Source organism: Mobula hypostoma, chromosome 27, assembly GCF_963921235.1.
Source record: "Mobula hypostoma chromosome 27, sMobHyp1.1, whole genome shotgun sequence".
Taxonomy (NCBI): domain Eukaryota; kingdom Metazoa; phylum Chordata; class Chondrichthyes; order Myliobatiformes; family Myliobatidae; genus Mobula; species Mobula hypostoma.
Genome location: NC_086123.1, coordinates 19,608,208 through 19,635,755, shown reverse-complemented (window position 1 = coordinate 19,635,755; position 27,548 = coordinate 19,608,208). Strand labels below are relative to the sequence as shown.

The window sequence follows — 27,548 nt, the reverse complement described above, 5'->3', positions numbered from 1 at the left end:
GCACTTGTCTGGTTTTTTTACGAGGCTGAGTTGCCAGCTCGATCCCGGGACCACTCCCCTCAAAGTATGGTGTGATTGCCACTATACCACTGGTGGCTGCCCAAATAATCAATACCATTTGAATCATCAAACAGCACCTTTACTGAACATAATGTTTTTCTCTGCATGTTGTACCAATATAATTTAAAACTATACAGGCAATAAGGAGCGCTAGCACAATGATGACAATGCTCACTGTAGTCTTGTCAGAGGGATCAGCTAATTTCACACTATATAGCACCCACAGTTTCCTCTCCAAAGACTGAAGTCAATGATTGAAATAGTTCTGGCATATCAGCACAGACACTAATCTACTAATGAATGTGAAAGCTTACTTAGCAAAATTATTACTAATCTTATAAACTAATGATACATGTAGTGTTGCATTGTGAAGAAACACTTCATTCTGGCTTATCAAAACCAAATGCCATTGATGGCAAGATTGGGTGAAGAGAAAGAGATAGCAATACTACACTGCTAGATATGGTTGTGTTGTCTCAGCTGGACAAGTTGAGGGTCAAAGATCTCATCTGTGTCATGATCTTACTTAAGATGTTGAACAATTAGAGAGAAGGAATGGGAACTTGGAGAGACTTGGAAAATAAGAGTCCAGACAGACTTAATGGGTAGACTGGACTTGGTATGAATTAGGGTGAGGCAGCAGTGTTTTTGGATACAAAGTAGTTTACTGAGAGTAAACCGTAAATTTACTGAAATGATCAAGTCTGGAGACAGTAAAGCCTCAATGAGGGTTTCAGCCTATATGAGCAGAAGTGAGGGGTGGTGTTGATAACGTAACAGAGCTAGAAACAGACAGTGTTGAACGAAGTACAGGTATGGGATCTGAAACTAGCCTTGACATCAGATGTGGATCTGAGGACACGGTGGCTCTGAGCATTCTAGTTCAGTGTTAGACAGCTGACAGTGAGAGAGGTGATGTTAGTGTTCACAGGACACGGGATGTGTGAGTTACCAAACTGATGGCAAGAGTCTTCCCAAACTTTAGGCGGAGGCAATATCTGCTCATTCATTGCACAAGCAATATAACCCATATTTTTAGATACTGTAGTGAGGAGACGGCTGGGGGCTATTAACAGGTACCTGGAAAGTGATACTTTGATTTTGGATGATGTTGACATTCGACAGCATGTCCACAACAAATTGGAGGGGGAGGGAGTGGAGGGAGGGGCAAGGACAGAACGTTGAGAGACACCATAAGTTCATGGTGCAAGAGTGGGAAGGAAGACCCTTGTTAGTGATTGTTTTGGCTATGTTTCAATTGTTGAGAATAGAACAGTTAAGTCCTGTCTCATGATCAACACACACTGAACGCTGCAGGAACTCAGCAGGTCGGGCAGCATCTATGGAAAAGAGTAAACGGTTGATGTTTTGGGTCAAGACCTTCATCAGGACTGAGAAGGAAGGGGCAAGATGCCAGAATAAAAAAGGTGGGGGAGGGGAATGGGGCTAGCTGGAAGGTGATAGGTGAAGCGAGGTAGGTGGGAAAGGTCAAGGGCTGGAGAAGAAAGAATCTGATAGGAGGGGAGAGTGGACAATCGGAGAAAGGGAAGGAGGAGGGGACCCAGGTGGAAGTAAAAGGTAGGTGAAAAGAACTGAAAGGTCAGGGAGGAGGGGTTGATTTGTTCATCAGAAGGAGAAATTGGTATTCATGCCATCAGGCTGGAGGGTACCCAGATGGAATACAAGGTGTTGCTCCTCCACCCTGAGGGTGGCCCCATCTTGGCACAAAAGGATGCCATGGACTGACACGCTGGAATGGTAGTGGGAATCAGGATTAAAATGTTTGGCAACGGGGAAGTACCACTTGTGGCGATGTCACAGACGGGCTCAAAGAAGTGGTCCCCCAATTTACGACGGGTCTCACCAATGTACAGCAGGGCGCATCAGGAGCGCTGGACACAACAGATGACCCCAGCAGACTCGCAGGTGGAGTGTTGCCTCACCTGGAAGGACTGTTTAGGGCTTTGAATGGGCAGGTGTAGCACGTAGGCCACTTGCAAGAATAAGTGCTGAGAGGGAGATGAGTGGGCAGGGTGAATGGACAAGGGAATTGCAGAAGGAGCAATCCCTGTGGAAAGCGGGGTGGGGGTGGGGGGGAGATAAAGAAATGTTTAAAGGTAGGATCATTCACTTGACGGTGGAGTTGCCGAAAAGAGATGGTGTGATCAAAATGTCACTGGTTGTACACATATCAAACCGGAAGACGATGGACAGGTAACTTAATTATATCATTTGAAACTTCAATCAGTGCCATTTCACAGAGAAGGTGTTCTAGTTACCAATAACCTTAGCAAGAATGGACAGAGGGGAACGGTAACATGTTCAAATACCCTGAAGAGGAAAGCAAGAATGGAAGTTGGCCAGTAGTTTACAAGAATGTCTTTTGAAGAAAATGTTGATGACAATAGCTTTACAAAAAAAAAAGAGATGGAGCAGTGGATGAGGAGAGAAAACGATCAACAACGTTAACTATCGTGGAGAGTTGGGTATTATCAGTTAGGACAGATTATGATCAAAGCCGCTGGAATTGAACATGCAGTCAAGTTCAAAGAGGGACATGAGGAAATAAAAATGACTAAGATGTGAGCTTGAGCTTATGGCAAGAAACAACCATTGATGTTTGTCCCAGTGATCTGCTGGGAAGACTTCAGTGACAATAGGCCACATGGTGGCAACCTTAGTGACAAAGAAGTCCCTAATCTCCTGGAAGGCACAGGGGGCTGAAGGTGCTGGAATTAGGAGTCACAAACAATCTGCTGGAGGAAATCTGCACAACATATAGCATCGGTCTTCATTTCCAAAGATACTCCAGCAAGATTGTTACCCTGCCAGTTCCTTGCTCTTTATAGAGGCAATGGTAGCAAAGAACAGAAGAGAACTGTTTGCAATAGAGAACAGAACCCAACAATAGGAAGCAATTCTGCTGACAAGAATGGAACCTAGTTGCACTCTGGTCTAAAGCGTTCTGACAGTGAGTGGGTGAGGCAGTCATCTACCATGTTCTTTGGACTGGAGGGGAAGTGGAGTTGAGGTTTATACCAATGACCATTATGTATTGGTTTTAGTGTAGATTAGGGGATTAAAACTGCAGTCCAGGATGTGGTTAAACTGTAGGGGTCGGAAGTCTCAGGATAAATTCGTACAAGTATAAGGTAACGAATTGCCAAAGATCCTCTCAGACTATGCCAAAGAGGAAGGGCTAGGATTTAGGAGGAGGATATGGGTGGAGTCTGATACCAAGAAATGATCAGAGGAGGCCCTATACCTGAGAACTGGTTGAAAATATTATCAAACAACAAACACTAACTTATGAATGCTGATATCTTTTTTAATGCTGGAGAAATATTTGAAGATGGTTTCTGTTTCATACCCTCAATAGGCTGTCTTGATACTCCCAAATATGAAGTTTTCTGAGCAGAAAAATAAGAAGTAGCACTTCCCAGTAATGATGTTATGTTTTGTTATTTTAAGCAAACCACTCAGAGTGATGGTGAAATAATTTCTACACAAATGACTAATTGCACAAACTCAAAAACAGATCAGATATTTGATGTTTCTAATGGGCAGGAAGGTTTATGGAAAAATTTACTATATATCTTTAGACAAACTATTAAATCTTACACCTGTACCCAATATACTGGGATTTTTCTAACTTTTAAATTAATATTATATGTCTCACATTAAGCAAATTATGCATATGTCATAACAAAGGTGGATCCTGACTGCAAATTGAAAATTCACAACAATATTTGCTAAAACACTTCCCTTGTAATCCAGTTCAACCATAATTCCTACTTATGTGAATGAGGCATGAGAATGAAGTGGTGACCTTCCGCTAAATACATTGGTATAGCAAGATGACAAGAAAAACCAGCCTTCTGATGTAAAAGTGCCCCACGGGGGGGCGGGAATTACATGTGAAAATAGTTTCATGAAAATGGGAAATGTTGAACATGTTCAGAAGATAATGTTACTTTATATAATAACTTTAAATTTAAACTTGGAAGGTTCAAGTTAAATATTTCACTATTGTTGATTGTCCGTCAACAGTGCTAAATTTGTGTTAAATGCAAATGAAGTGCAAAATCTAAAACTCATCTTTTTATCCTTGAGTAATAAATTGAAGACTTAAAATGAGATTCAGACTTAATATTCGGTTTGTAATCAAATTCAATTTTGATTTAAAATTAGCAATCAGTTATCAAATACTCACTTTCTTTTTTGAACTTGTGTTGGCAATATGGTCTGGCTGAGCTTAGATTTTCAGAAGTTCATGTAGAATATGCAACTTTCTCTAGTTTCCTTGCCCACTTCCTAAGTTGCAAATTTAATGCATGGCTGGAATTTCGTGACTCAAGTGACAAATGGTGAAAGCTGGATGACACCCAGTTGGATGATGGGTGCATTTGTTTGATGGCACCTAATTCTAATCCTTGTTATTGCCAACATATTTTTCAAAATATTTCTTAATAAACAGGTTAATTTTCCACTTTTTCTATCATCCAAATTGATCCATTCCCACCATATCCTACCACTTCCCTTAAAATGTAATCTGGGCCATTGTTATAAAGCTACTTGAGGTTAGATTGGCAGAATCAGCAGAGAGCAGGTCCTTCATGGACTATCTGGCTTACAACACCTGACATTGCATGTATCCATGGGTTTTACAGTGGAATATGTTACGCTTATTACTTAATGGTGTAAAATTATAAATGGAATATTTTATACTTTATACAGAATTTATATATTTATAAAATTCTGGCATTATACATATTTTAGCTCTGAATGTTCATAAAAATAAATTTTCTAATAACTACATTTGATCTTAAATCTGATTTGCTGTGTACTTTATTCTAAATATTCATATAATGATTACAAAATCATTACCTGCAGTAATAATTTTAAAAGTAAATTGAAAGAACGTTGTAACATGAGATTGTAATAATACAATCATATATACAGTATTTTTATGAAGCAGTGGTAAGCATTGGGGCACTTTGCTGATGCCCCATAGAACAGGTTGCAATTGAAGAGCACGATTTTGAGAATGAAAGTTGATCATCAGTTTTAATATGCAATGTGCCTGGTATTATTAAGTCTCTAGTAGATAAATAATAAGTACATTTTATTTGGTTATTTTACACTCAAAAATGTTACTTACAATAATGTAGCTTCTCAATGTTTGTCTGCATGCTTAATTTATTATTGCTGGCTTGAAGCAATTACAGATCAACAACTTATGTTGCAAGTATCCCTGTTGTGATTGTTTTGAGTGTAGTATATGATGAATATTAAAATAATTTGTCATTTTGCATGAAGATCTGTTCTCCATATGCTATCTCTTTACTCTGTCTGCCTTGAAATTAAATGTAGACATGGGCTGCTAGGAGAATTAGAAAAGTATATGATAACTTCATTAATTAACATCCTTGATTTAATGAAGTTAGTGGGAGTGTATTCCCAGCATCCATTATACACTGTTCTCGTGAATTCAATGCAAGTTGTTTGTTCCTGTGGCTTTGGACTAATTGTTGCCAAGTTTTAAACTAGGGAACCTACAAATGGTTATTGAGAAGCTATGTAAGTATTTGTAACATTTGCAATTAGGAAACTTTAATGATGGGAAACTTGCATTCACATGTTGGCTTGTAGAGCACATTGTCCTGATTGTTTATATCTTGCTATAATCTGGAATAGGATAGCAATAGGACTACTACAGTTTTTGTTGAGGATGAAAAAGTCTTGTGTTTTTATTGAGCACTTGCAGGGGATTACTGATGGGGTAAGTGGCGTGATGAGACTTGATCCACAGTCCTGAAGGGTGAGTGAGTTATGTTGCGTTGTGGTCCTGAATTGCATTTGCTTCCAGAGATCTCAGCTCTCAATTGGTAAATCTCTATGACCCCAGTAATTATTTTGTAGAGCAGACTTTGCTTTGTTTTATAGTTTCACTAAGGAATAGTGATCAATACATAGCATTAGATCGCAGAATCAATGTCAAATCTATGTAGGTATTAGTTGATTTCAAGAAGGGGTTATTTATTAGCATCAGCACTTTATTTAGAAAGGGGAAATTTTATATTGTTCCTGATTACTGCCAAGATTTGATCAATAGTGGTGTATCCCAACACCAGATACAGTGATCATGGGGGTTGCAGAAAATTTTGTCTAATAAAACCAACATTAGATTGTCACAGAGGAAAAATAGTGTTCTCGGCCTGAAACGTCGACTGTACCTCTTCCTAGAGATGCTGCCTGGCCTGCTGCATTCACCAGCAACTTTGATGTGTGTTGCTAGAAATTTGTCTTGCATTTTCATATGGAATAGTCAAGATTGCCAGTTATATGTAATGATTGTTACTAAGCATCTTTGATGCCAGTGGAACGGAATAGTAAGGAGGTTGAGTACCTTGGGTAAAATATCATTAGCGACGAGTATGTTTAAGATTTATCACATTTTAATTGCAGCAAAAGTTTCACATGAGTACTATTCAGCAAAAGTTGACATAAAAATCAAATATTAGACAGCTGATCAAAAGATTTTTTGAAAAGGGTAATTTTTAAAGAGTGCTTTGGTGGAAGGAGATAGTAAGTGGAGGGGGGGACTAGGGAGCTAAGGGTCTAGGTATGTGATAATACAGGCAAAGTCGTTGAGTGAGCTTGGAAGATGTTGTAATTGGTGCAGTGTTATGCTTACACTGGGATCCGGTATAGGTAGTAAGGTCAAAAACAATAGAAAAAAAAAGGATAGTGTGCTGATTGGAAAGGAGTTTTTCTTGACCTTGATCTTGTGGACAGCAGAAAACAGGAGATTACTACTGAGTGTGTTGGAATTCTTATCCTAGAGAAGCAAGACAATACAGTAGATGATGGTTTCAACAAGAGATGTGTTGGACAGGGGTGGGGTGAGGTAGTGTTACAAAAGTGATGTTAGTTTCAGTGGAAGTGTTGATACATGATCAAAAGCTCTGAGAATTCCAATCAAATTAGGATCTGCAATTTTGACATTTGTTTATAATCAGTGACTGGAGCTGAAATTTTAACAAGTTAATTTTCCAACATCAAGTTGGACATTGACACCAAGTGCAGATTTCTCTTGGCGATGCTGTAATTGAAACGAGTAGAAATGAAATCCAATGCTCTCCTTTATGAAGGATGTCGATCCCTCAGCTATCGGGGTAGCATTTTGAATTAACGTTCACCCAAACGGGAATAATTTGAAGACTCTTACCTGCTGTGTCATATAGAGTCAAGGTGACTTTCTTGTTCCTAATTATGATGTCTGTTACGTACTTCTCGAACACTGATGGGGCATATTGCTAATAGCAAGGCATGGAATGAAAAAACAGAAAATAGGTAAGATTTTAACATTACCTAATAAGCTTACTAATGTTGTATTCTATTGTCCTACCTGAATTTCTGAATATAATTTCCTTTTAATGTTTTAAAGTGTATATATATAATTCCAAATTAAAATAAGATTCTACAGCTGTGTACTTAATATTTCAATAATATGAGTAATCTTGTACATATTGTCTGATATATTGTTCATTTAAATAATTTATTATGGGTTATATGTAAAAATGTTAATTGCATACATCATGCTATCATGTGTGCGCCTCATGTAAAATAAAATCGTAATTACACCTGCATTCCTGAACTCTCATGTTTCCTTTGGATTAGTTTAATGTTTTGAAGTTACAGAACATAACAACAGTAAAGCACTTGTTTTTTTTAAAGTTGGACTTGTGCGACACCTGTAAATCAAACTGGGAGGGTCCGTTTGTATTACGTACACAAATTAATGCAGCAACTACCTTGCCCAGGAATGCTGAACTTAAGCTGCACTTAAAAAGTCCATAACACGATGCAGAATGCAACTTTTCAGGCCATCGACTCTGTGTCACAATCCAATCAAGGCTGATTTTCATTACCAGCTCCATTCTCCTGCCTTCTCCCCGTAACCCCTTTACTAACCAAGAGCATATCATTCTCTGCCTTAAATATCCTCATAGTTATATGGCACGGGAACAGGCCCTTAGGCCCATTGAGTCTATGCTAAACGTTAAGCAGTCATTTGTACTAATCCTACATGAAGTATTTTATTCCCTCTGTATTCTCATCAGCTTCATCGATTAATCTTCATGTTTATTTCTTTTAAGCATGGAGTTGGCCCTTTCAGCCCTATGAGCCGTACCACACAGCAACCCTAGCCTAATCACGGGACAATTCACAGTTAACCTGCCAACCGGTACGTCTTTGGACTGTGGGAGGAAACAGGAGCACTTGGAGGAAGCCCACTTGGAGATGTGCGACCTCTTTACAGGCAGCGTCGGGAAGTGAGCCCGGACTGCCCGTACTGTAAAGTGTTGCACTATCCACTACAATACCGTGCCCCTTTATGCGGGAACTCACCTGGATAGTGCAGAGAATCATCTTTAGGATGTGGGTGCAAATTGAAACCCATGCAGTAACAATGAGGATGGGCAAACTCCACACAGGAGTGTGAGTCCCCAACGGGGTTGAGTTCGGGACATTGGAAGTGTGAGGCAGTGCTTCAAACTGCTGCATAAACCTGTACTTATTAAACTGAAGACACAGAGCTCTCTTATTAGGTGACAACACCTAATCCAAAGATAAGGTGATGTGAGGGAAGATCAGTTGAGAATATCATTTGAAGCAGAATTTGATTTCTCTAATTTGGATTTGGGAAGGGATATCCTCGGATTCCCACCCATCAGTCCTCTCCATGGTCAGTGGTGGGCACCACTTGGCTCCTAAGCTCTAGAGTAGATAGAGGATCTGGTGTTTTCCCAGTGTATATAATGAATAAACTTTTCTCGGGCTTCCAGCCGGGCACTAGTGTCGATTATATTCGACATTTCGATGACAAACTCTGCCACCTTCTTCAGGGATGATACCTGGGCATGTCTAGTCCAATGGTATTTATACCCCTGTCATCTGTCCCTCCTGATTGGTTAGTCCTCATCCAATCTGGTTTCCACTCTCCCACCTTGTTTACAATTGAATTCCAGTTCTTACTTAGAGCAAGACCTTTGTCTTTGTTAAAATTCTTTTCCTCTAGTTTTATCTCAGTGGCTTTCTTCAGTGGCAGTCCCAAAAGCCATTCGTGTGGCACAGCAGTTTTGTGCCATTGAAGTCAATCCTATGGCCATTGTGAAAGCAATGTTCTGCTACCGTTGGTTTTTCCAGGTAACCCCAATGCATACACCTCCTTTCAGCCCTTTTAAGGACCTGGTTGACCTCCACCTTGTAGCCATTCTGTAGGAACATTGTGTGTAATCGTCTTATTTCCTCGGGGTGACTCTCCGGGTTCAAAATAGTCTTTGCCCGGTTATTTAAAGTAGAAAGAACTGCTGAACTTTGGGAGACTTAATGGTGGCTGCTATTGTTGAGGTACAAGTCAATGTGAATAAGTTTTCCATAGACGCCATGTCCGGGGCTACCATCCGGTTTGCGTCATATTAGAATGTCCAAGAATGAAGGGCAACTATTTTTCTTCATCTCCATCACAAATTGAATGTTTGGATGTATACTGTTAAGATGGTTGTGGAACTGTTGGAGTGCCTGGAGTCCATGAGGCCACAATACGAAGGCATCATTGATGTATCTGAGGAAGCATTCTGGGGGTAAGGGCAATGAACTCAGAGCCCTCTCCTCAAAGTCCTGCACGTAGAAATTAGCAATAGCCAGCATCGAGGGTGATTCCATGGTCAAAACTACAGTGCCAAATCAAGTTTTGTTACAATGAGAATGGGAGAAGTGCAAGAGCCTCTGACCTCCGGCTGATCTCTTGGGCATTGAATGAGATTTATAGAATGGGAAGTTTTTAAATGGGAACAATTAACATTGATGCTTATTTGTTTTCGATATATTTCTGCCAAAACACGTCAGCATTGAACGGGAATAAAAAGTTCAGTTTTAATCGCACCTTTCACTATCATGAGTTGTAACAGTACTACACTGACTGTGAATGAAGTACTTTTGGAAGTGCTTTTGCATGGAATATAGGAAGTACCTGGTACAGAACATAGAACATAAAACAGTACGACACAGGAACATACCATTCAGCCCACAATGTTGCGCTGAACCAGCTAAAAAGCAAATGAAAAACACCCAAACACTAATCTCTCCTACCTGCACCATGTCCCTATCCCTCTATCTTCCTTACATTCATGCGCTTATCCAAATGTCTCTTAAGAGTCTTTAATTTATTTCCCACTATCACCTTACCGGGCATCCATGTCTCGGAGTAACTTACCCCTCACGTCCCCCTTGAACCTACCCCTCTCACCTTCAGTGCATGCCCCCTGGCATTAGTCATCTCAGCCCTGTCTGCCCACTCTATCTGTGCCTCTTATAATCTTGTAAACTTATCAGATCTCCCCTCAGCCTCCGACACTCCATAGAAAACAATCCAAGTTTATCCAGCCTCTCTATAATATCAATAAATTATCTGTAATAATTATGATAAATAATTTTGAGGATCACACCTTGATGTAATACTTTTGAGCAATCCACTTTACCAGTGAATTGACTGGTTGGATTTCCAGTGTAGCTTTTAAACATGTATGATTAATATACAAGATATTATTACCAATATATTAGTTTTAAAATATACTTAAACTTGAACCCAATTGAATTACTGTAAAGACTGCACTCTGTCAAAAGTAGGATTGATAAATCAATCAACATTTTGAAGGTTACTATGGTTAATCTTCCTGCAATTATTGTTGCAAGATTGCTCCTTTCTAATTTAGATTTCAGAGAATTTCTCTAGAATTTAGTTCTATTGGTCCCAAACACTCTTAGATCACATGTGAGTATTCAGTCCTCCCATGTGGACATTGGCATTAAGCATTGGTAAGTTGTCATAAAATTGACGGGCCAATGGCCAAATCTTCTCTAAGAGGTTCACAATCTTGTCATTGGGTTTAGAGGCTTGTGTGCCTCAGTGACCCAGAGAGCTATGTTGGTTGGAGTCAGGGCTTTATGCTTTGGCTCTTGGTAGGATCACCCATGCCAAATAGGTCAAAAGGGTTGAGTATCCCCTACACACTTCCTAGCAAGGTTGGGGTGGTTAGAGTATACGCAATCATCACTCCAGTTCAGCTCAGCTAATTTGCTACAGATTAGAAACTAAAGTTGTAGTTAGTCCGACTTCTCCAGGTTTCACGATGATCTACCCCACTATGTGAACTGAGACTGAGGTTATGGTCCTGCTCTGGCTGCTTCTGTGGAATCAATTTCGTTCGGAATGCTGTTGCTTGCTTTTATTGTTTGCACAATTTGTGTTTTTTTCCCCCTCTTTTTCTGCACATTGGGTTCTTTTGGGTTTCTTGCTTTGTAAGCAGATGAATCTCAAGGTTGTATAATTTATACATTCTTTGATACTCAATGTACTTTCGAATCCTTTTGGTGGCAAAAGTTGCTTTATTTTAAGCATTAAGAGAAACTGTTTGCCAATGGTGCTGGTTTACTGTACACTTTCCCTGTTCAAACAGTTTGATGATAATCTTCTGCTGGTACTTTCTAAGACACCATTTTCAAAATAAGCTACTTCATCTTCCAATTGGCATCAAAAGGGAGTTTAAAAACATAACATAGGCAAAATTAAAACACCGAATTAAAAGTACTGAAATTTGCCATCCAGGATTTAGACAAAAAAAAGAGTACCAACATCAACTCGTGTTTTGAGGAAAACCCAAAATAATTTGCAGCAAGTTTATTGAAAGATTTGTCATCAGCCACAAAACAAAAAGAGGATCTTCCAGTCAATATCAAAGTGAATGGGAAGAAATTGTTGGATTTCTGCTCCACCTAGGAAAAGAACTTACCAGACAGTTAAAACTCTCTTTCACAATGGGTGATGGTGACCTTAATTTACCGCTCAACTGTAGCAAAGTAACAATGGGGATTGTGAAGAGGTTTAAAATATAAACCTTGCAGTTTACCCCCTTCCTTCTTTTTCTCACCATTCAGTTCATTGTTTTTATTTTTACTCTTTGGTTCCCTTTCTTTGCCCAAAATGAGTCACAAAGTCCTGCAGCAATTCAGCATGAAAACAGACCTTTCAGTGCAAATTGTCTGTGTTGATGGCGCTGTCCATCTAAACTAATCCCATTTGCCTGAATTTGCCTGACCTTTCCTTACTATGTACCTGTCCAAGTGGCATTTAACTGCTGTTATCGTGCCTGTTACCTCTTCCTCTGGCAGTTTGTTCCATATATGCACCAGCATGAAGAAATTGTCCCTTGCGTCTCTTTTCCCCTCTCACATTAAACCTTTTCCCTCTAGCTTTGGGAAAGACACTGTCTATGCTCTCGTCATTTTATACACTTCCATTAGGTCACCCCTATGCTCCAATGAATCAAGTCCCCAGCTTGCCCAGCCGCTTCCTTTAAAACAGGTCCTCGAGTCCTGGCAACATTCTCATAAATCACCTTGTAGCTTAACGCTCACTCTCCCATAACAGGGTTACTAGCACTGCACACAGAGGTCTAGGTGGAGCTCCACTGCAGCAGTCTTGTACAACATCCCCACCCATTCACTTCGTTCTTCAGCTGCTTCTAGATTTCATTAGATAAAGAGGTGGTCTGTTGGTCCTGACCTATACCAAGCCCTGGCTGCCTGAGGAACTACATTCAGGATGATCAACTAGCATTTCCATTACAGACTATGTAACAGTTTCTTCCCCCAAGCCATCAGACTCCTCAATACCCAGAGCCTGGACTGACACCAAACTACTGCCCTCTACTGTGCCTGTTGTCTTGTTTATTATTTATTGTAATGCCTGCACTGTTTTGTGCACTTTATGTGGTCCTGGGTAGGTCTGTAGTCTAGTGTAGTTTTTGTGTTGTTTTACGTAGTTCAGTGTAGTTTTTGTATTGTTCATGTATCACCATGGTCCTGAAAAACACTCTCATTTTTACTGTGTACCGTGCCAGCAGTTATGGTCAAAATGTTAATAAAAAGTGACTTGACTTAACAAGGTCACAAAAACAACTGTGGCTGAAAGGTGAGGAGGGAACATAAAACAAACTATAGGCATGTCCCTCAAGGTGATTTGCTCTGAAAAGTCCTGGGCCTTTATGCTGTCTAGTTAGTAGCACCCGTACCCCCCAGTGAGAATTTCTGAGTTCCCTATCAGGGTTATAAGCACAAGAATGATGCAGTGTGGCATCAGATACATCAACTTGCAAGTGTGTTATTACATAGAGGCTTTGTCTCTTTAGTGAGCACAAATCCTATAGCACTATCTTGTACATGAGCTGCAAGATTTCCTGAGCAATATTTATTTCTTACCTATTTTTTAAAAAAAGGATGATACTGACATTGTCCTACTGCTGCGGCAGCATTCTGTAATACACTACATTACTTGTATCAAACCAATCATTCATGCTTTATACAAAAGCTATACTTCAAAACTACTTAATTGACTGTGATCTCCCAGTGGCCATCCATTTTACTTCCACTATCCATGGCCTCATCTACTGTCGCGATGAGGCCACACAGGGTCGGTGGAGCAATGCCTTATATTCCCTCTGGGTAGCCTCCAACATGATAGCATGAACGTCGATTTCTTGAACTTCCGGTAATGGCCCCATCCCTCTCCATCAGTCTCCATCCTCTTTTCCCTCTCTCACCTTATCTCTGGTGCTCCTCCCTCTCCTTTTCTTTCTTCCAGGGCCTTCTGTCCTCTCCTATTAGATTCCCCTTTCTCCAGCCCTGTATTTCTCTCACCGATCAACTTCCCAGCTCTTCACCTGTCCTCCTCCCAATTCCGCTATCACCTTGTGTTTCTCCCTCCCCTCCCACACACCTCTCAACTCTACTCCTCATCATTTTTGTTTTCTCCAGTCGTGCTCAAGGGTCTCGGCCCGAAAGGTCAACTGTACTCTTTTCCACAGAAGCTGCCTGGCCTGCTGAGTTCCTCCAGCATTCTGAGCGTTAACTGACCGTGAAATGCTGTGAGGCACCTGGAAAGGAGCCAGTGAAATACCTTAAAACAGGGGTTCCCAGACCATTCAGTAAATGGTAGGTATCCAAGGCATAAAAAAAGTTGGGACCCCCACATTGAAATATGCTGGAGTAAACACCCTCTACAGCTATTTTATTGTGTACAGTCGTTAACAAATGATAATAGACTGGGAATCAAAATAGGAAGAAGAATTAATAATGAGGAATCTAATGAAAAAATCCTTCATAGGGAAAACAAAATTATCGCTCTAGTCTGTTCCGTGTTCCTGGAACACCTAATTAATTGCACTTTAATGAACACAGGAGATTCTGCTGATGCTGGAAATCCAGAGTAACACACACAAAATGCTGGAGGAACTCGACAGGTCAGGCAGCATCTAGAGAGAGGAATAATCAGTCTAAACATGAGCTGTTTATTCCTCTCCATGGAGGTTGCCTGACCTGCTTTGGGTTACTCCAGCATTTTGTGTGTGTTGCTCTAGTTTGACCTATTCAAGCTCTTAAACTAAATCTCCAATCAGGAAAAGATCATTAAAGAGATTGCAACTTGAGAAGGTTACAACTCAACCCGCTACCACACTGACCTCTGAGCGCACGTAACCAGTTTCAATTAATTTGCAACTGGGGCATGACATTTTGATTTCCAGTCCTTCCCAGGAACAAATGTTTCTTTCTTAAAAGAAACGCTTTAGAACTCTTCTGTCCGTTGGCATTTCTTTGTATAAGGGGATAAACTCTTGCAATTAATCCTAATGCTACTTGTTTAGTAAGCAGGTTTAGCAAGAAATAACTGGGCATTGATGGTTCTAGCATGAACAATAAATATCATAGTGTGTGACGAATGCTCTGCGCAGCTTAGCAATATGAGGCGGTGGGACATGTATCGTAAAACTGGAAAAGACCTGATCGTTTTGTTGCCCACTTCCTCTTCTCTTCATCCCACTTTTCATTCTCTCCCTCACTCGTCAAATTAGATTCTGCTTTTGGCGCCGCCGCCTTTCCACAGTCCCACCCCTTCAAGACAAGTTGACTCATCTGCAAAATTTCTGTGAAATTCGTCATACCTGACTGACATGAATTCTACAGACCGTACTGCAGCTTCAGCCACTTGACTGAGAGATGGTGCGGATTGTGAGCTAAATGTCCTCTGTCCCTTTAGAATGCGGTTTGGCGGAGGAGTGCCCGATATCACAACTAAAATGTTAGAAAGAAATCTGCAACGATGACTTCTACTGTACTAATTCCAATACAAAAGTCCAAATCTCTCAAGTTACTTTGTTGTATATGAACAGCATTATCGCTACTAATATCAAAACCAACCATTCAGCGTCACAGAAATATAACAGGATGCTTGAAATTTCACCGGCATCATAGTACAGTTCTTAACTGGTTATAACCCAACTTACCTCTGGGAAGTCCCCCTTGGCAAATACCATAAGTAAAGATGTTTTCCCGCAGCCACCATCCCCAACTATCACTATTTTCAGTTCTTTTCCACCAGCGTCTGTAGTGTTCTGATGGCCATTTGCCATGGCCATTTTGGGTATTTTTTTTTGCAAAAGAAAATAATTGGCTTCCCTCCACTAAAAAGCGATCAATTCCTGGAAATTCGGCCGAACTTCAGAGGTGTTCATCCAGGTTATAAATGTGACAACTTTCGGCGCAATCCGCTGAAGATCGGCGCATAACAGTGGCCGCCTTCCCCCAGTGAGTTCAACGAGACGCTGAAGACTTGCCGCGCTAGCCTGATCACCGTTTTCGCATTTTCACCGCTCTGGGACTGCCTTGTCCCTGGTTATCCGAAACGACTGTGCCGCTGCACGGTGTGTGGGGTAAGTGTTCTCATCTCAAGGACACTCCCGCTCTGTGACCCCGCCTCCCGTTAACCGGCCTCGGGCTGAACAGTTCAGTTTCTTGGTCAGGGAGGGACTGTTGCGTTGTTTAATTGATTTCCGCGGTATGCGCTAGTTAACCCTTTCCGTTCCACATGGGCCCCGGAAAGAATAAAAGCTCACCGAAGTCACTCGAAAATGTAATTGCAATTTACAAACAACTATAACTCGGTTGGTAGGTAAAAATTATTAGTACCCAACTATGGATAAACAAGATTCTATAAAAGCCAATTTGCTGTTGAGTTTAGACTTCTCCGATTTTACACTTTATAACGGATACTCAGCGATAACTCGTTATTTCAAGTCGCACTGATTGACATCATTTACATGATTAGTCCGATTTTATTTATAAAACTCGTACGGAGCACTTCATCGCTATTTAGCACAAGGTCTGAAGACAATGTCGGTATCTGATACAAATACCTACTGACTAGAAACCTGCCATTGAACGCACAGAAAACATTATCCCGCTTCGAGCCGGCTGGATTCTAACTGGGAAATGCAGGACGCCGATTGTAGTGAGCCCGTGTTCCGCACATGATACAGATAATGCTGGAAATACTTCGCAAGTCAAGCCACATTTGAGCAGAGAAAAGCGGTTTTATTTTTCAGTTCACAATGAACTAAATAGATAAAGCAACACACACAAAATGCTGGCGGAACTCAGCAGGTTAGGCATCATCTCTGGAAAAGAGCAACCCAGTCGACGCTTTGGGCAAAGACCCTTCGTCCAGCGGATTGAGAGAGAAACGAATCAAACGTGTAACTTTTGACAAAGCGCTGTCCAGTGCTACAGGTGACATGAATGCTTTTAATCGCCGTGACCAAGCGAGGCGCCTAACTCTCTTTATGTCCCGGGAAGGAATTCGTGAATGCACCTTGATATGCTGAATATTTCCTGTTTTTTTTAAAAAAGGGAATTCAGATTGTCCACGTCTGCATTATTTTTCTTCGGAAAGATTGAAATTTTCATTGTATTGTTGGAGTGAAGAGTCTCGTGAGCACAGGGGAACGGCGCCACATCAGGGCGAAGACACGTGATCAACTGCTCCGATGTCCTCCGCGTTTCCTCTGGTATACATTGTGGGGCAATTGTTGAAACACAAGTTTAATATGGAAATAGGTTTTTTTGGGGGGGGGGAGAACGAGGCTCTTGTGACTGTTGAGATACCGTCTCCGCCGGTCCTGTATTAGATTTAACTATAAAAACCAGCTTGTGTTTAAAATTTAAATCCCGCATTAAAGCCCTGTGTAGAAACACACCACCTCCTGTAACAATCAGGCTCCAGCGATATCCATCGTGAACCGTTCCGCTGGATCTTCTCACTGGACACATAATGAAGGTTATGTATAAATGATGTGCCCTCCTCTACATCGGGAAGATCAAGCGCAAAGTCATCCTCATCTCTCAGTTACAAATCATTTTCATTCTAATTTCCCTTCCCCTTTCAACTTGTAGTTCTTTTTTTGCTCTAGATTGCAAGCAACTGCAGTTTTTGGTCTCGATGGGTGGGTTGCCACCGCGTCTTAAAGGGTGTACAAGAGGAATGGCGGAAGAGCATGAAATTGGACATTTATCATAAAGGGAAGCAAGCTATTCGGCCCAACCATTGGCTGCTGGCCTTTGTTGACAGCCCGAATCTCAAGCACTCCCTGCCTCGACAGATTTATCCTACAATGAAGTAGTAAGGAAGACCATCGCTGGAGTGGCGATGTGATAAATCTAAAAAAAATCAGTTCAATTGTTCCACTCCTGTCCCATTGCCTTTCATTTTCTTCTTCACCATGAAGCTGTCCCTAGAGGCGCCATCTCCTACACGCTTGATCCTGCCCTCTGCTGTCGTCCAGGTGAAGTTCTCTACGTGACCCCCGGTTTTATCTGAGTGTTCTAGTTCGCCCCCGCATTTCCAAAATGAGCAGGGTTGATTGGCTAAATGGCTCCTGGCCATTTCCGCTGTGGTGGAATGTGGGTAGGACAAAATGGTTTAGGGTAGGGTAAATTGATGCTCTGCACTGACTTATTGGGCCAAATATCCTGTTTCCCTACTGTTTATGAGTAATTACTTTTACTTTGGATGTTTGGGAAGTCAAACCAAGGTAGGACTTGTACAGTGAAGAATCATTAAGTTGTAGAACATTACAGCACAGAAATAGACCCTTCAGCCAAACTTTGATGTGTGTTGCTATTAATCTGTCAATTCCTATTGACCTGCATCCAGACCATAGCCCTATCTACCCCTCCCATCGAAATACCTATTCAAGTTTTTCTTAAATTTTGAAATCAAACTTGAATCCACCACTTCTGTGGGCAGCTCATTTCACACTCTCACTGCCCTCTGAGTGAAGTACCTTCATGTTCCTCTTAAATATTTCATCTTTCACCCTTTACCCATGATCTCTAGTTCTAGTGGAAAAAGCATACTTGCATTTACCCTATCTATACCCCTCATAATTTTGTATATCTCTATCAAATCCCCTCGTTCTCCTGCACTCGAGGGAATGAAGTCCAGCCTTGTTCAACTTTTCCCCGTAACTCAGGTCTTCAAGTCCTGGCAACATCCTTGTAAAGTTTCTTTGCACTCTTTCAATCTTATTGATATCTTTCCTGTAGGTAGATGACCAGAACTGCACACAATACTCCCAATCAGTCCTTTACAACTTCTACATAACATCCCAACTCCTGCAATTTGTCTTTTGGTGTATGAAGGTGAATGAACCAAAAGCTGTCTTTACGATCCCATCTACCTGTGATGTTACTTTCAGGAATTATTGATCTGTATTCCCAGGTCCTTCTGTTCTATCACACTCCTTAGTGCCCTACAACCCATTGTGAAAGTCAAACCTTGGCTTGTCTCTGCGAAGTGCAACACCTCACACTTAACTGCCTTAAATTCCATCTGCATTTTTCAGTCCATTTTTCCAGCTGGTCCAGATCCAAGTGCAAGTTTTGAAAGCATTCCTCACTGTCCACTATGCTCCCAGTTCTACAGTCATCTGCGAATTTGTTAATCCAGTTTACTACACTATCATCTAGAATAGATCATTGATATAGATGTCAAAAAATTAGGGACCCAGCACCAATCTCTGCAGCACACCATTAGTCACGGACCTCCAGTCATAGAGGCAACCATCTACTACCACTCTCTGGCTTCTTCTGCGAAGCCAATGTCTAGTCCAATTTACTACCTCATCCTGAATGCCAAGCGACTGAACCTTCTTGATCAACCTCCCTTGTGGGATTTTGTCAAAGGCTTTGCTAAAATGGTAGGGCCCTGGGAATTCTGAAAACTAGGAGTACAAACAAGTACACAGTTCTCTGAGAGTGGCATCAGAGTTATACAGGGTAAAGGCGGCCTTTGGTATGCTGCCCTCTATCAGTCAGGGCTTTGAGTATAGGAGCTGAGGCGTTATGTTGCAGTTGTACATCACATTGGTGAGGCAACACACATCTAGACTATTGTATTAATGGTAGGGATCTGGTTAACCTAGGATAGGAGTGATGTTATTACGCTGGAAAGAGTGCAAAGATTTACAAGGATGTTGCCAGGACTCTATGGCTTGAGCTATAGGGAGAGGTTGGACAGGCTCGGGCTTGGGCAGAGGAGTGAACTTATAGAGGCTATTAAATCACAAGGAGCAGAGAAAGGGTGCTAAGGAAAATAAATCAAAAATTAGAGGTTATAGTTCAGTGGAGAAAGATTTAATAGGTGTCTTTGGAACAACTACATCATGCAGAATGTATATGGAATGAGTTGCCAAAGGAAGTGCTTGAGACAGATGCAACAACAGTACTTGGACAGGTACTGCACGGATAAGATTTAGACTTTAAGAGGGATATGGACCAAAAGTAGGCAAATGAGACTATTGTCACTATGATTGTGAAACCTGAAGAGCTTTAAGATATGAAATGGGGGCAGTATGAAAATGAGAAACAGGAGAAGCAGAAGTAGTACTATAGTACAAATGAAAAGCTGTTGCACCCGATTGCAACACACAAAGTGCCAGAGGAACTGAGTGGGTTAGGCAGCAACTATGGAGAGAACTGGGAAGTCAATGTTTTGGGGTCGAGACCCCTTCATTTGGACAAGTTCGGGTGAAGGGTCTCAATCCAAAATATTGACCAGGTAGGAGTGGATACAGATGAGGACCAAACTACTCAGCTAATTGATGAAGGGAAATAGTTGAAAGAGCTACAATTCTGTTAAAAGCTGCAGATTAATCAAAAGAGGAGAAAAATGATTTGCCCATCATCGTACTGGACACCACTTGTAGCTTTCATAAGGGCTTTCACAGGATGAATGGGAATGGAAACCTATTTCTGGGAAATTAAAATATACAGAGAAAGGCAATGATTTATTTGGAGACAAAAATACAAAGACTTTGGGAAACAAATTCAATTTGGGCCTAGGTGGTGTTTGGCAAGACCAGATGGATCAGGGAGGGAGGGAGACAGGCTAACCCCTATTGACATCAATGGATCTGGGGTTGAGAGGGTAAACAGCTTTAAGTTCCTCGGCATAAACATCACTGAGGATCCCACGTGGTCTGTACATACTGGCTGTGTTGGTGAAAAAGGCACAACATCGCCTCTTTCACCTCAGAAGGTTGAAGAAGTTTAGTGTGGGCCCCCAAATCTTAAGGACTTTCTACAGGGGCACAACTGAGAGCATCCTGACTGGCTGCATCACTGCCTGGTATGGGAACTGTACTTCCCTCAATCGCAGGGCTCTGCAGAGAGTGGTGTGGACAGCCCAGTGCATCTGTAGATGTGAACTTCCCACTATTCGGGACATTTACAAAGGCAGGTGTGTGAAAAAGCCCGAAGGATCATTGGGGACCTGAGCCACCCCAACCACAAACTGTTCCAGCTGCTACCATCCGGGAAGTGGTACTGCAGCATATCAGCCAGGACCAGCAGGCTCCAGAACAGCTTCTTTTACCAGGCCATCAGACTGACTATTTCATGCTGAGACAACTGTATTTCTATGTTACATTGTTGTACATACTATTTATTATAAATTACTCCGAATTGTACATTTAGACAGACATAATGTAAAAATTTTTACTCATGTATATGAAGGATGTAAGTAATAAAGTCAATACAATTCAAGTCTTTTGAAGAGATGTGTGAGATTGAAGGATAGAGCAAAATTCTTGTGAGCCCATAATGTGTGTGTCTTGCATTATCTGCAGTAAATGTTTCAACTCTGTTTTCTGGGTTCAACATTATATCTCACCTTCTATCCTTCTCCCTTACCCTTTGAAAGCTCCAATGTAAAGGAACACAAGGGGCTGCAGAGAATGGTGGACTCAGATTCAGATTCATTTATTTATTGCATGTACATTGAAATGTACAGTGTAATACATTACAAGAGAAAACCTGCAGATGCTGGAAATCCGAACCACACACACAAATGCTGGAGGAACTCAGCAAGCCAGGCAGCATCAATGGAAAAGAGTACAGTCTATGTTTTGGGCTGAGACCCTTCAGCAGAACTCACATATTTGCATTAATAACCAACAGAACATAAGGACGTTCTGGGGTTAGCCTGCAAGTACCACTATTCATTCTGCTGCCAACATGCCCACCCTGTCCACAAAACACACCAGCAATAACAGCCAAAAAAGCCTCTTACCTCCCTCCCTCCCACCCATCCATATGCAGAGAGAGTCCTCCAATCCCAGGCCGTCTCCAAGCCTCCAGTGGACATCATGGGTACAGCTTTCCCCACCATTGAGGGCATCTACAAGAGTGATATCTAAGGAAGGAAGCATCCATCATCAGGGACCCCCAACATCTGGACCATGCCACTTTCACAATGCTGCATGAGTTACAGGACCCTGAAGACTCACCTAAAGGTTCAAAACCAGCTTCTTCCCCAGTACCATCAGGTTCTTGAACTGACCTGAAAAACCTTAATACTTCCTTGGGCTACTGTATATATATATTTTCCTCTGTTTTAACCTTGCACTAGTGTTGTTATGTTAATTTTGTTGTTTGTGTTTACACACGTTGTATGTTTTGTATAATCTATATTAGTTTACATTTACATTAACTTGTTTGTCCTCATTGTGTAATGTACTATGCTGCTGCAGCAAAAGGCTAACCTTCACACCATTTATATCCTGTGTATGCATGCCCGTGACAATAAACTTGAACTAAACCCTGTTCTCCCCCGAATGCCTTATCAAATCAAATGATACTGTGAAGGACACTTGCCCTATTCCAACTGCTCTGAGAAATTCCAACTCCCCAGACTTGCTCAAAGTGAACAGTGCATCACTTGAGATCCTCCTTTCTGCAATGCACTTTGGCAGTTTTCAGTAACTTTCTTATTAATTAAAGTTACAAAATAATCCATGATGGATCTGTTTCACTTTTTGAATCTCTTAAGAGTCCAAAATAGTCCTTTGAAGTGCTTATCTTATTCCCTCACAATCCTTGGCTATAACCCTTTTATAGTTTCAATATTTGGTTCCTCATTTGTATAAAGAAATTTTCTTTTTATTTATTATCTCTTATTGGACTACTGACCAATTAAACATTTATTGCCTCTCTTAACATCCTTCCAGTTAATCCATGTACGTAAATTTCATGTTTGTTTATAACCACAGGCGTAAACACTCAGTAACCACTTTATTAGGTACACCTGCTTGTTAATTATCTAATCAGCTAATCATGTGGCATCAGAATGAGGAAGAAATGTGATCGAAGTGATTTTGACCATGAAATGGTTGTTGGTGCCAGATGGGGTGGTTTGAGTATCTCAGAAGCTGTTGATCTGTCGGGGTTTTCACACACAAGTCTCTAGAGTTTACAGAGAGTGGTGCGAAAACATCCAACGAGCGGCAGCCTTGTTAATGAGAGAGGTCAGAGGAGAATAGCCAGACTGGTTCAAGCTGACAGGAAGGTAACAGTAACTCAAGTAACCAAGTGTTACGACAGTGATGTGCAGATGAGCATTTCTGAGAGCACAACATATTCAGGTACAGCAGAACACCAAACTGGGTTCCACTCCTGTACCTAATAAACTGACCACTGAGTGTACAAACACAAGGTACAAATGCAACAAAAGCTTGCTCTTTGCAGCAGTAGTACATTACAAACATAAGCTTAACATCACTTATACATAATTTGAATGCCAAAAAATCTAAAATAAACATAATGACATTAGCACAAGTTGAGCGAGCAAAGGAATATAGTCTGAAGTAAGAGTTAATACTTTATTGATCCCAATGGAAAATACAGTGTCATAGTAGCATTACAAGTGCATAGATACATAAATATTAGAAGTAGAAAGAATAAAAAATGTTACCTCAAACAGTCTAACAGCTGGGTTGACTCATTATAAAACCAAGTGGCGAGGGTAAGAATGACCTCATATAACACTCTCCGGAGCAGCGCAGTTGTCTTAGTCTATTGCTAAAAGTGATCCTCTGTTCAGTCAAGGTGGCATGAACCCTGCCAATTGCTATTTGTTCTGTAACTCACTGCCTCCCCTCTTTATGAAAACTCTTCTAACACGTGTTCCTTCCTGTGCCTACTGGCACGTTGGGTGGCAACCTTGCTGTTTCTTTAGCATTTGTTTTACGAGGCCGAGTTGCCAGCTCGATGCTCAACCCAGCATAGATGGAAAACCTGCAAGGAGCCGACCGGATTCGAACTCGGGACCACTTGTCTCATTCTGGTGCGGATGCCACTACACCACCGGCTGATGATTCTAATACATGTAGAATACGTTTTTTGAGAGATTTTCCTCAGTGTCTCCATGTTTCATTATTTTCCTCACAACTATTTGCCCCATGCCCTCAATTTTAATCCATATATTAAATCACATTGTTCTACAATCCAATTTGGCAGTTTCTCTTGTTATTGCACTTCATTCACCTCATTACTTTCCTTTTTGTCTGAGTCCTAAAGTCATTGACTCAGTGCAATACAACACAGAAACAGGCCCTTCAGCCCATCAGATCCATGCTAATTATCAAACATCCATCTATATTAATCTCAATTACAGGCACTTGATCTATGGTATTCTAAGCCTTGGCAATTCAAGTGCTCATCTAGTAACCTAAATGTTTTGGGAGTATCTCCCTCCAACATCCACTGCATATTCCAACCACCCCCTGATTTGGGGGGGGGGGGGAGACCCCAGGTTCCCTCAAACTATTTTACTCCTTACCCATATCTATCCCCTGTAATCTTATGTATCTCTGCTGTGAGGAACAGCTTCCCGCTATCAATCCGATCTGCACCATCACAATATGAATACCTGTATTAAGTTCCCCTCAGCCACCTTCGTTCCAAGGAAAACATCTCACCTTCCCACAATACTCCACCCAAGGCAAAGTCCTGATGAATCTCCTCTGCACCCTGGCCTGTGCAATCCCATACTGTGGTGATCGGAACTGTAGCACGCCAGCAGTGGTCAAACTTATATTTTATAACACTGCGGTGTCACCTTCTTGCTCTGGGCCTGACTAATGAAGCCAAATATCCCAGATGCCTTCATCATCAGCTCATCCATCTGTGCTGCCACCTTCAGGGATCTTTGGATTTATACACCAAAGTCATACTGTGCCTTGATACTTCACAAGACCCTAAGATTCATTGTGCAAGTCCTACAATCGTTAGTCGTTCCCTACAATACGATAAATTCCTATCTGTCGTTGACCTGCCATTTTCCATCTGATCGACCTGTAGATTAAGACAAGCCTCCTCACAAACAACAGCAGTAACAACTTTGTGACATCTGGAAACTTATTAATTTTACCTCCTACATTTGCATCCAAAATTATTAATTACATAACAAACAACAATATTCCCTACACTCTTCTCTGTAGTCCACCATTGGTCAGAGGCTTCCAATCGTAAAAGCAGCCCTCCCCCTATCCCCTTTGCCTTGGGTTTCACAGCACTATAAAATTCGTCAACAGTCATGCTGACCATCTTTGAATTAATGAAGCTCCAGCAGTGTAGGTTAGCCCTGCCGCTCATAAATTTTCTCAATTAACCTTCCTAGCATTGACATTAGATCGCAGGTCTGAAATTACACAATTTATCCCCGCTGCCTTTCTTGAACAGGTACATTTTTAAAACTGCTGCTGGTCAGCAAAGAGTAAAGACAAAGTCAGAGCCCCAACAATCTCCTACCTTGCCTCCCACAGCATTCTGAGACACATGCCATCTGGTTCTGTTTTTTTTAATGCCTCTTTAAGGCATGTAATAATTCTTTTTTAATGACATCTCGAATTTCACCGACTACTTGCTGAATTCTCTAACTGCAATATCCTTTTCTTTAATGAATGCAAATGAGGAGTATTAATTTCACACCTCATCTACATCCTCTGGCCCCCATACCTTGGCACCTTGGTCTCTAATAGCCCTACTCTCTCCCTGGTACCCCCCACCATCCAGGCCATCAGAGGAAGTACAGAAGCTTTAGGCCCCTCACCACTAAGGTCAGGAACATATTAACCTACAACCAGCAGCCTCCTGAAATGACATTGATAACTTCAGTTATCATTACTCTGATCTGACCCTATCGCCTACAGACTCTCTTTCAAGGACTTGTTACAACTTTTATAAGCAACTTGTTTTCTCTTGCAGACTAATTGCTTGTCAGTCTTTGTTTATGTATAGATTTTTGCAAAATTCTATTGTATTTCTTTATTCCTGTGAATGCCTGTAGGAAAATAAATTTCTAAGTAGTATATGGTAACATATATATATATATATATATATATATATATATATACTTTGACAATAAATTTACTTTGAATTTTCCTCATGATCCTCATGTACATCTCTTGACATCCAGACTTACTATTCTCATTTTCCACCTTTGTGGGAGTACTCCCACTTGTTGGGTATATATAATTGCTTTCCAGTCTACTTTTGTCAGCTCCCGTCCTGTGACATTGAAATTAGCCTTCCTTCAATTCAGGACCTTAATTTCCACACATTCCTTATCCCATGCTACCTTAAAACCTACAGAGCTATAGTCTGTCTCCAAAATCCCTCCCACTGAAACTTCATTCACTTGCCCAGCTACATTCCCTGAGATTACGCCCAGGGTTGCCCTTTCTCTTGTATGACGAGCTCAATGAGCTCTCCTGAATGAACTTTAAAAATTCAAGCCCCTTTAAGATTTTCACAGTAAAATAATCCCAGTTAATATCAGGTAAATTGAATCAGAATCAGGTTTATCATCACCGGCATGTGACGTGAAATTTGTTAACTTAGCAGCAGCAGTTCAATGCAATACATAATCCATCAGAGAGAAAAAAATAATAAAATAAAAATAATAATAAACAAGTAAAGCAATTATGCATATTGAATAGATTTAAAAAGTGCAAAAACCAGAAATACTGTATATTAAATAAAAGTGAGGTAGTGTCTAAAGATTCAATGTCTATTTAGAAATCTGATGACAGAGGGCAAGCTGTTCTTGAATCACTGAGTATGTGCCTTCAGGCTTCTATACCTCCTACCTGATGATAACAGTGAGAAAAGGGCATGTACTGGGTGCTGGAGGTCCTTAATAATGGACACTGCCTTTCTGAAACCCCACTCCCTAAAGATGTCCTGGGTGCTTTGTAGGCTAGTACCCAAGATGGAGCTGACTAGATTTACAACCTTCTGCAGCTTCTTCTGGTCCTGTGCAGTAGCCCCTCCATACCAGACAGCGGTGCACCTGTCAGAATGCTCTCCACGGTACAATTATAGAAGTTTTGAGTGTATTTGTCGACATGCCAAACCTCTTCAAACTCTAATGAAGTATAGCCGCTGTCTTGCCTTCTTTAAAACTACATTGATATATTGGGACCAGGTTTGATCCTCAGAGATCTTGACACCCAGGAACTTGAAGTGCCCTATAACTATAATGCTGTTACACTTACACCTCTCTGATTTGTCTGCATATCTGCCCCTGGAGTATTGTGTGCAGTTTTGGTCTCCAAATTTGAGGAAGAACATTCTTGCTATGGAGAGAGTGCAGCGTAGGTTCACTGGGTTAGTTCCAAGGATGGCGGGAATGTCATATGTTGAAAGATCAGAGCAACTGGGCTTGTATACACTGGAATTCAGAAGGATGGGAGGGGATCTGATTGAAACATATAAGATTACAGTATTAAGGGATGGGACACGCTAGAGGCAGGGAACATATTCCCAATGTTGGGGGAGTCCAGAACCAGAGGCCACAGTTTAAGAATAAGGGGTAGACCATTTGGAGCGGACTTGAGGAAAAACTTTTTCACACAGAGGGTTGTGGATGTGTGGAATGCTCTGCCTAAGGCGGCAGTGGAGGCCAATTCTCTGGATTCTTTCAAGAAAGAGTAGTGCTCTTAAAGATAGCGGAGTCAAGGGATATAGGGAGAAGGCAGGAACAGGGTACTGATTGTGGATGATCAGCCATGATCACAGTGAATGGCGGTGCTGGCTCGAAGGGCGGAATGGCCTACCCCTGAACCTATTGTCTATTATCACTTATTAACTGTTAGAGATCTTGTACTCTCAGCAAAGTAAGTACCTCCTTTTCGTTCCTGTGTTCAACCCATCTGCTCTCTCCTATGAAGTCTTCTAGGCAATTAGTA

At 41.2% G+C, this 27,548-nt stretch overlaps 1 protein-coding gene across 6 annotated transcripts in view; it reads right to left on the bottom strand.

Annotated features, from left to right (window-relative positions):
* rhof (ras homolog family member F) overlaps window positions 1–27,548 on the bottom strand; it is a 64,286-nt gene that overhangs the window by 31,568 nt on the left and 5,170 nt on the right. For 5 of the 6 annotated variants that reach the window (XM_063034620.1, XM_063034617.1, XM_063034618.1 and 2 more), the window contains one exon: window positions 7,292–7,379. In XM_063034620.1, the coding sequence (XP_062890690.1) occupies window positions 7,292–7,379 (88 nt within the window). Of the gene's footprint in view, window positions 1–7,291; window positions 7,380–15,467; window positions 15,964–27,548 lie in introns of those variants that run through there. The other variant, XM_063034616.1, reaches the window with a different exon arrangement.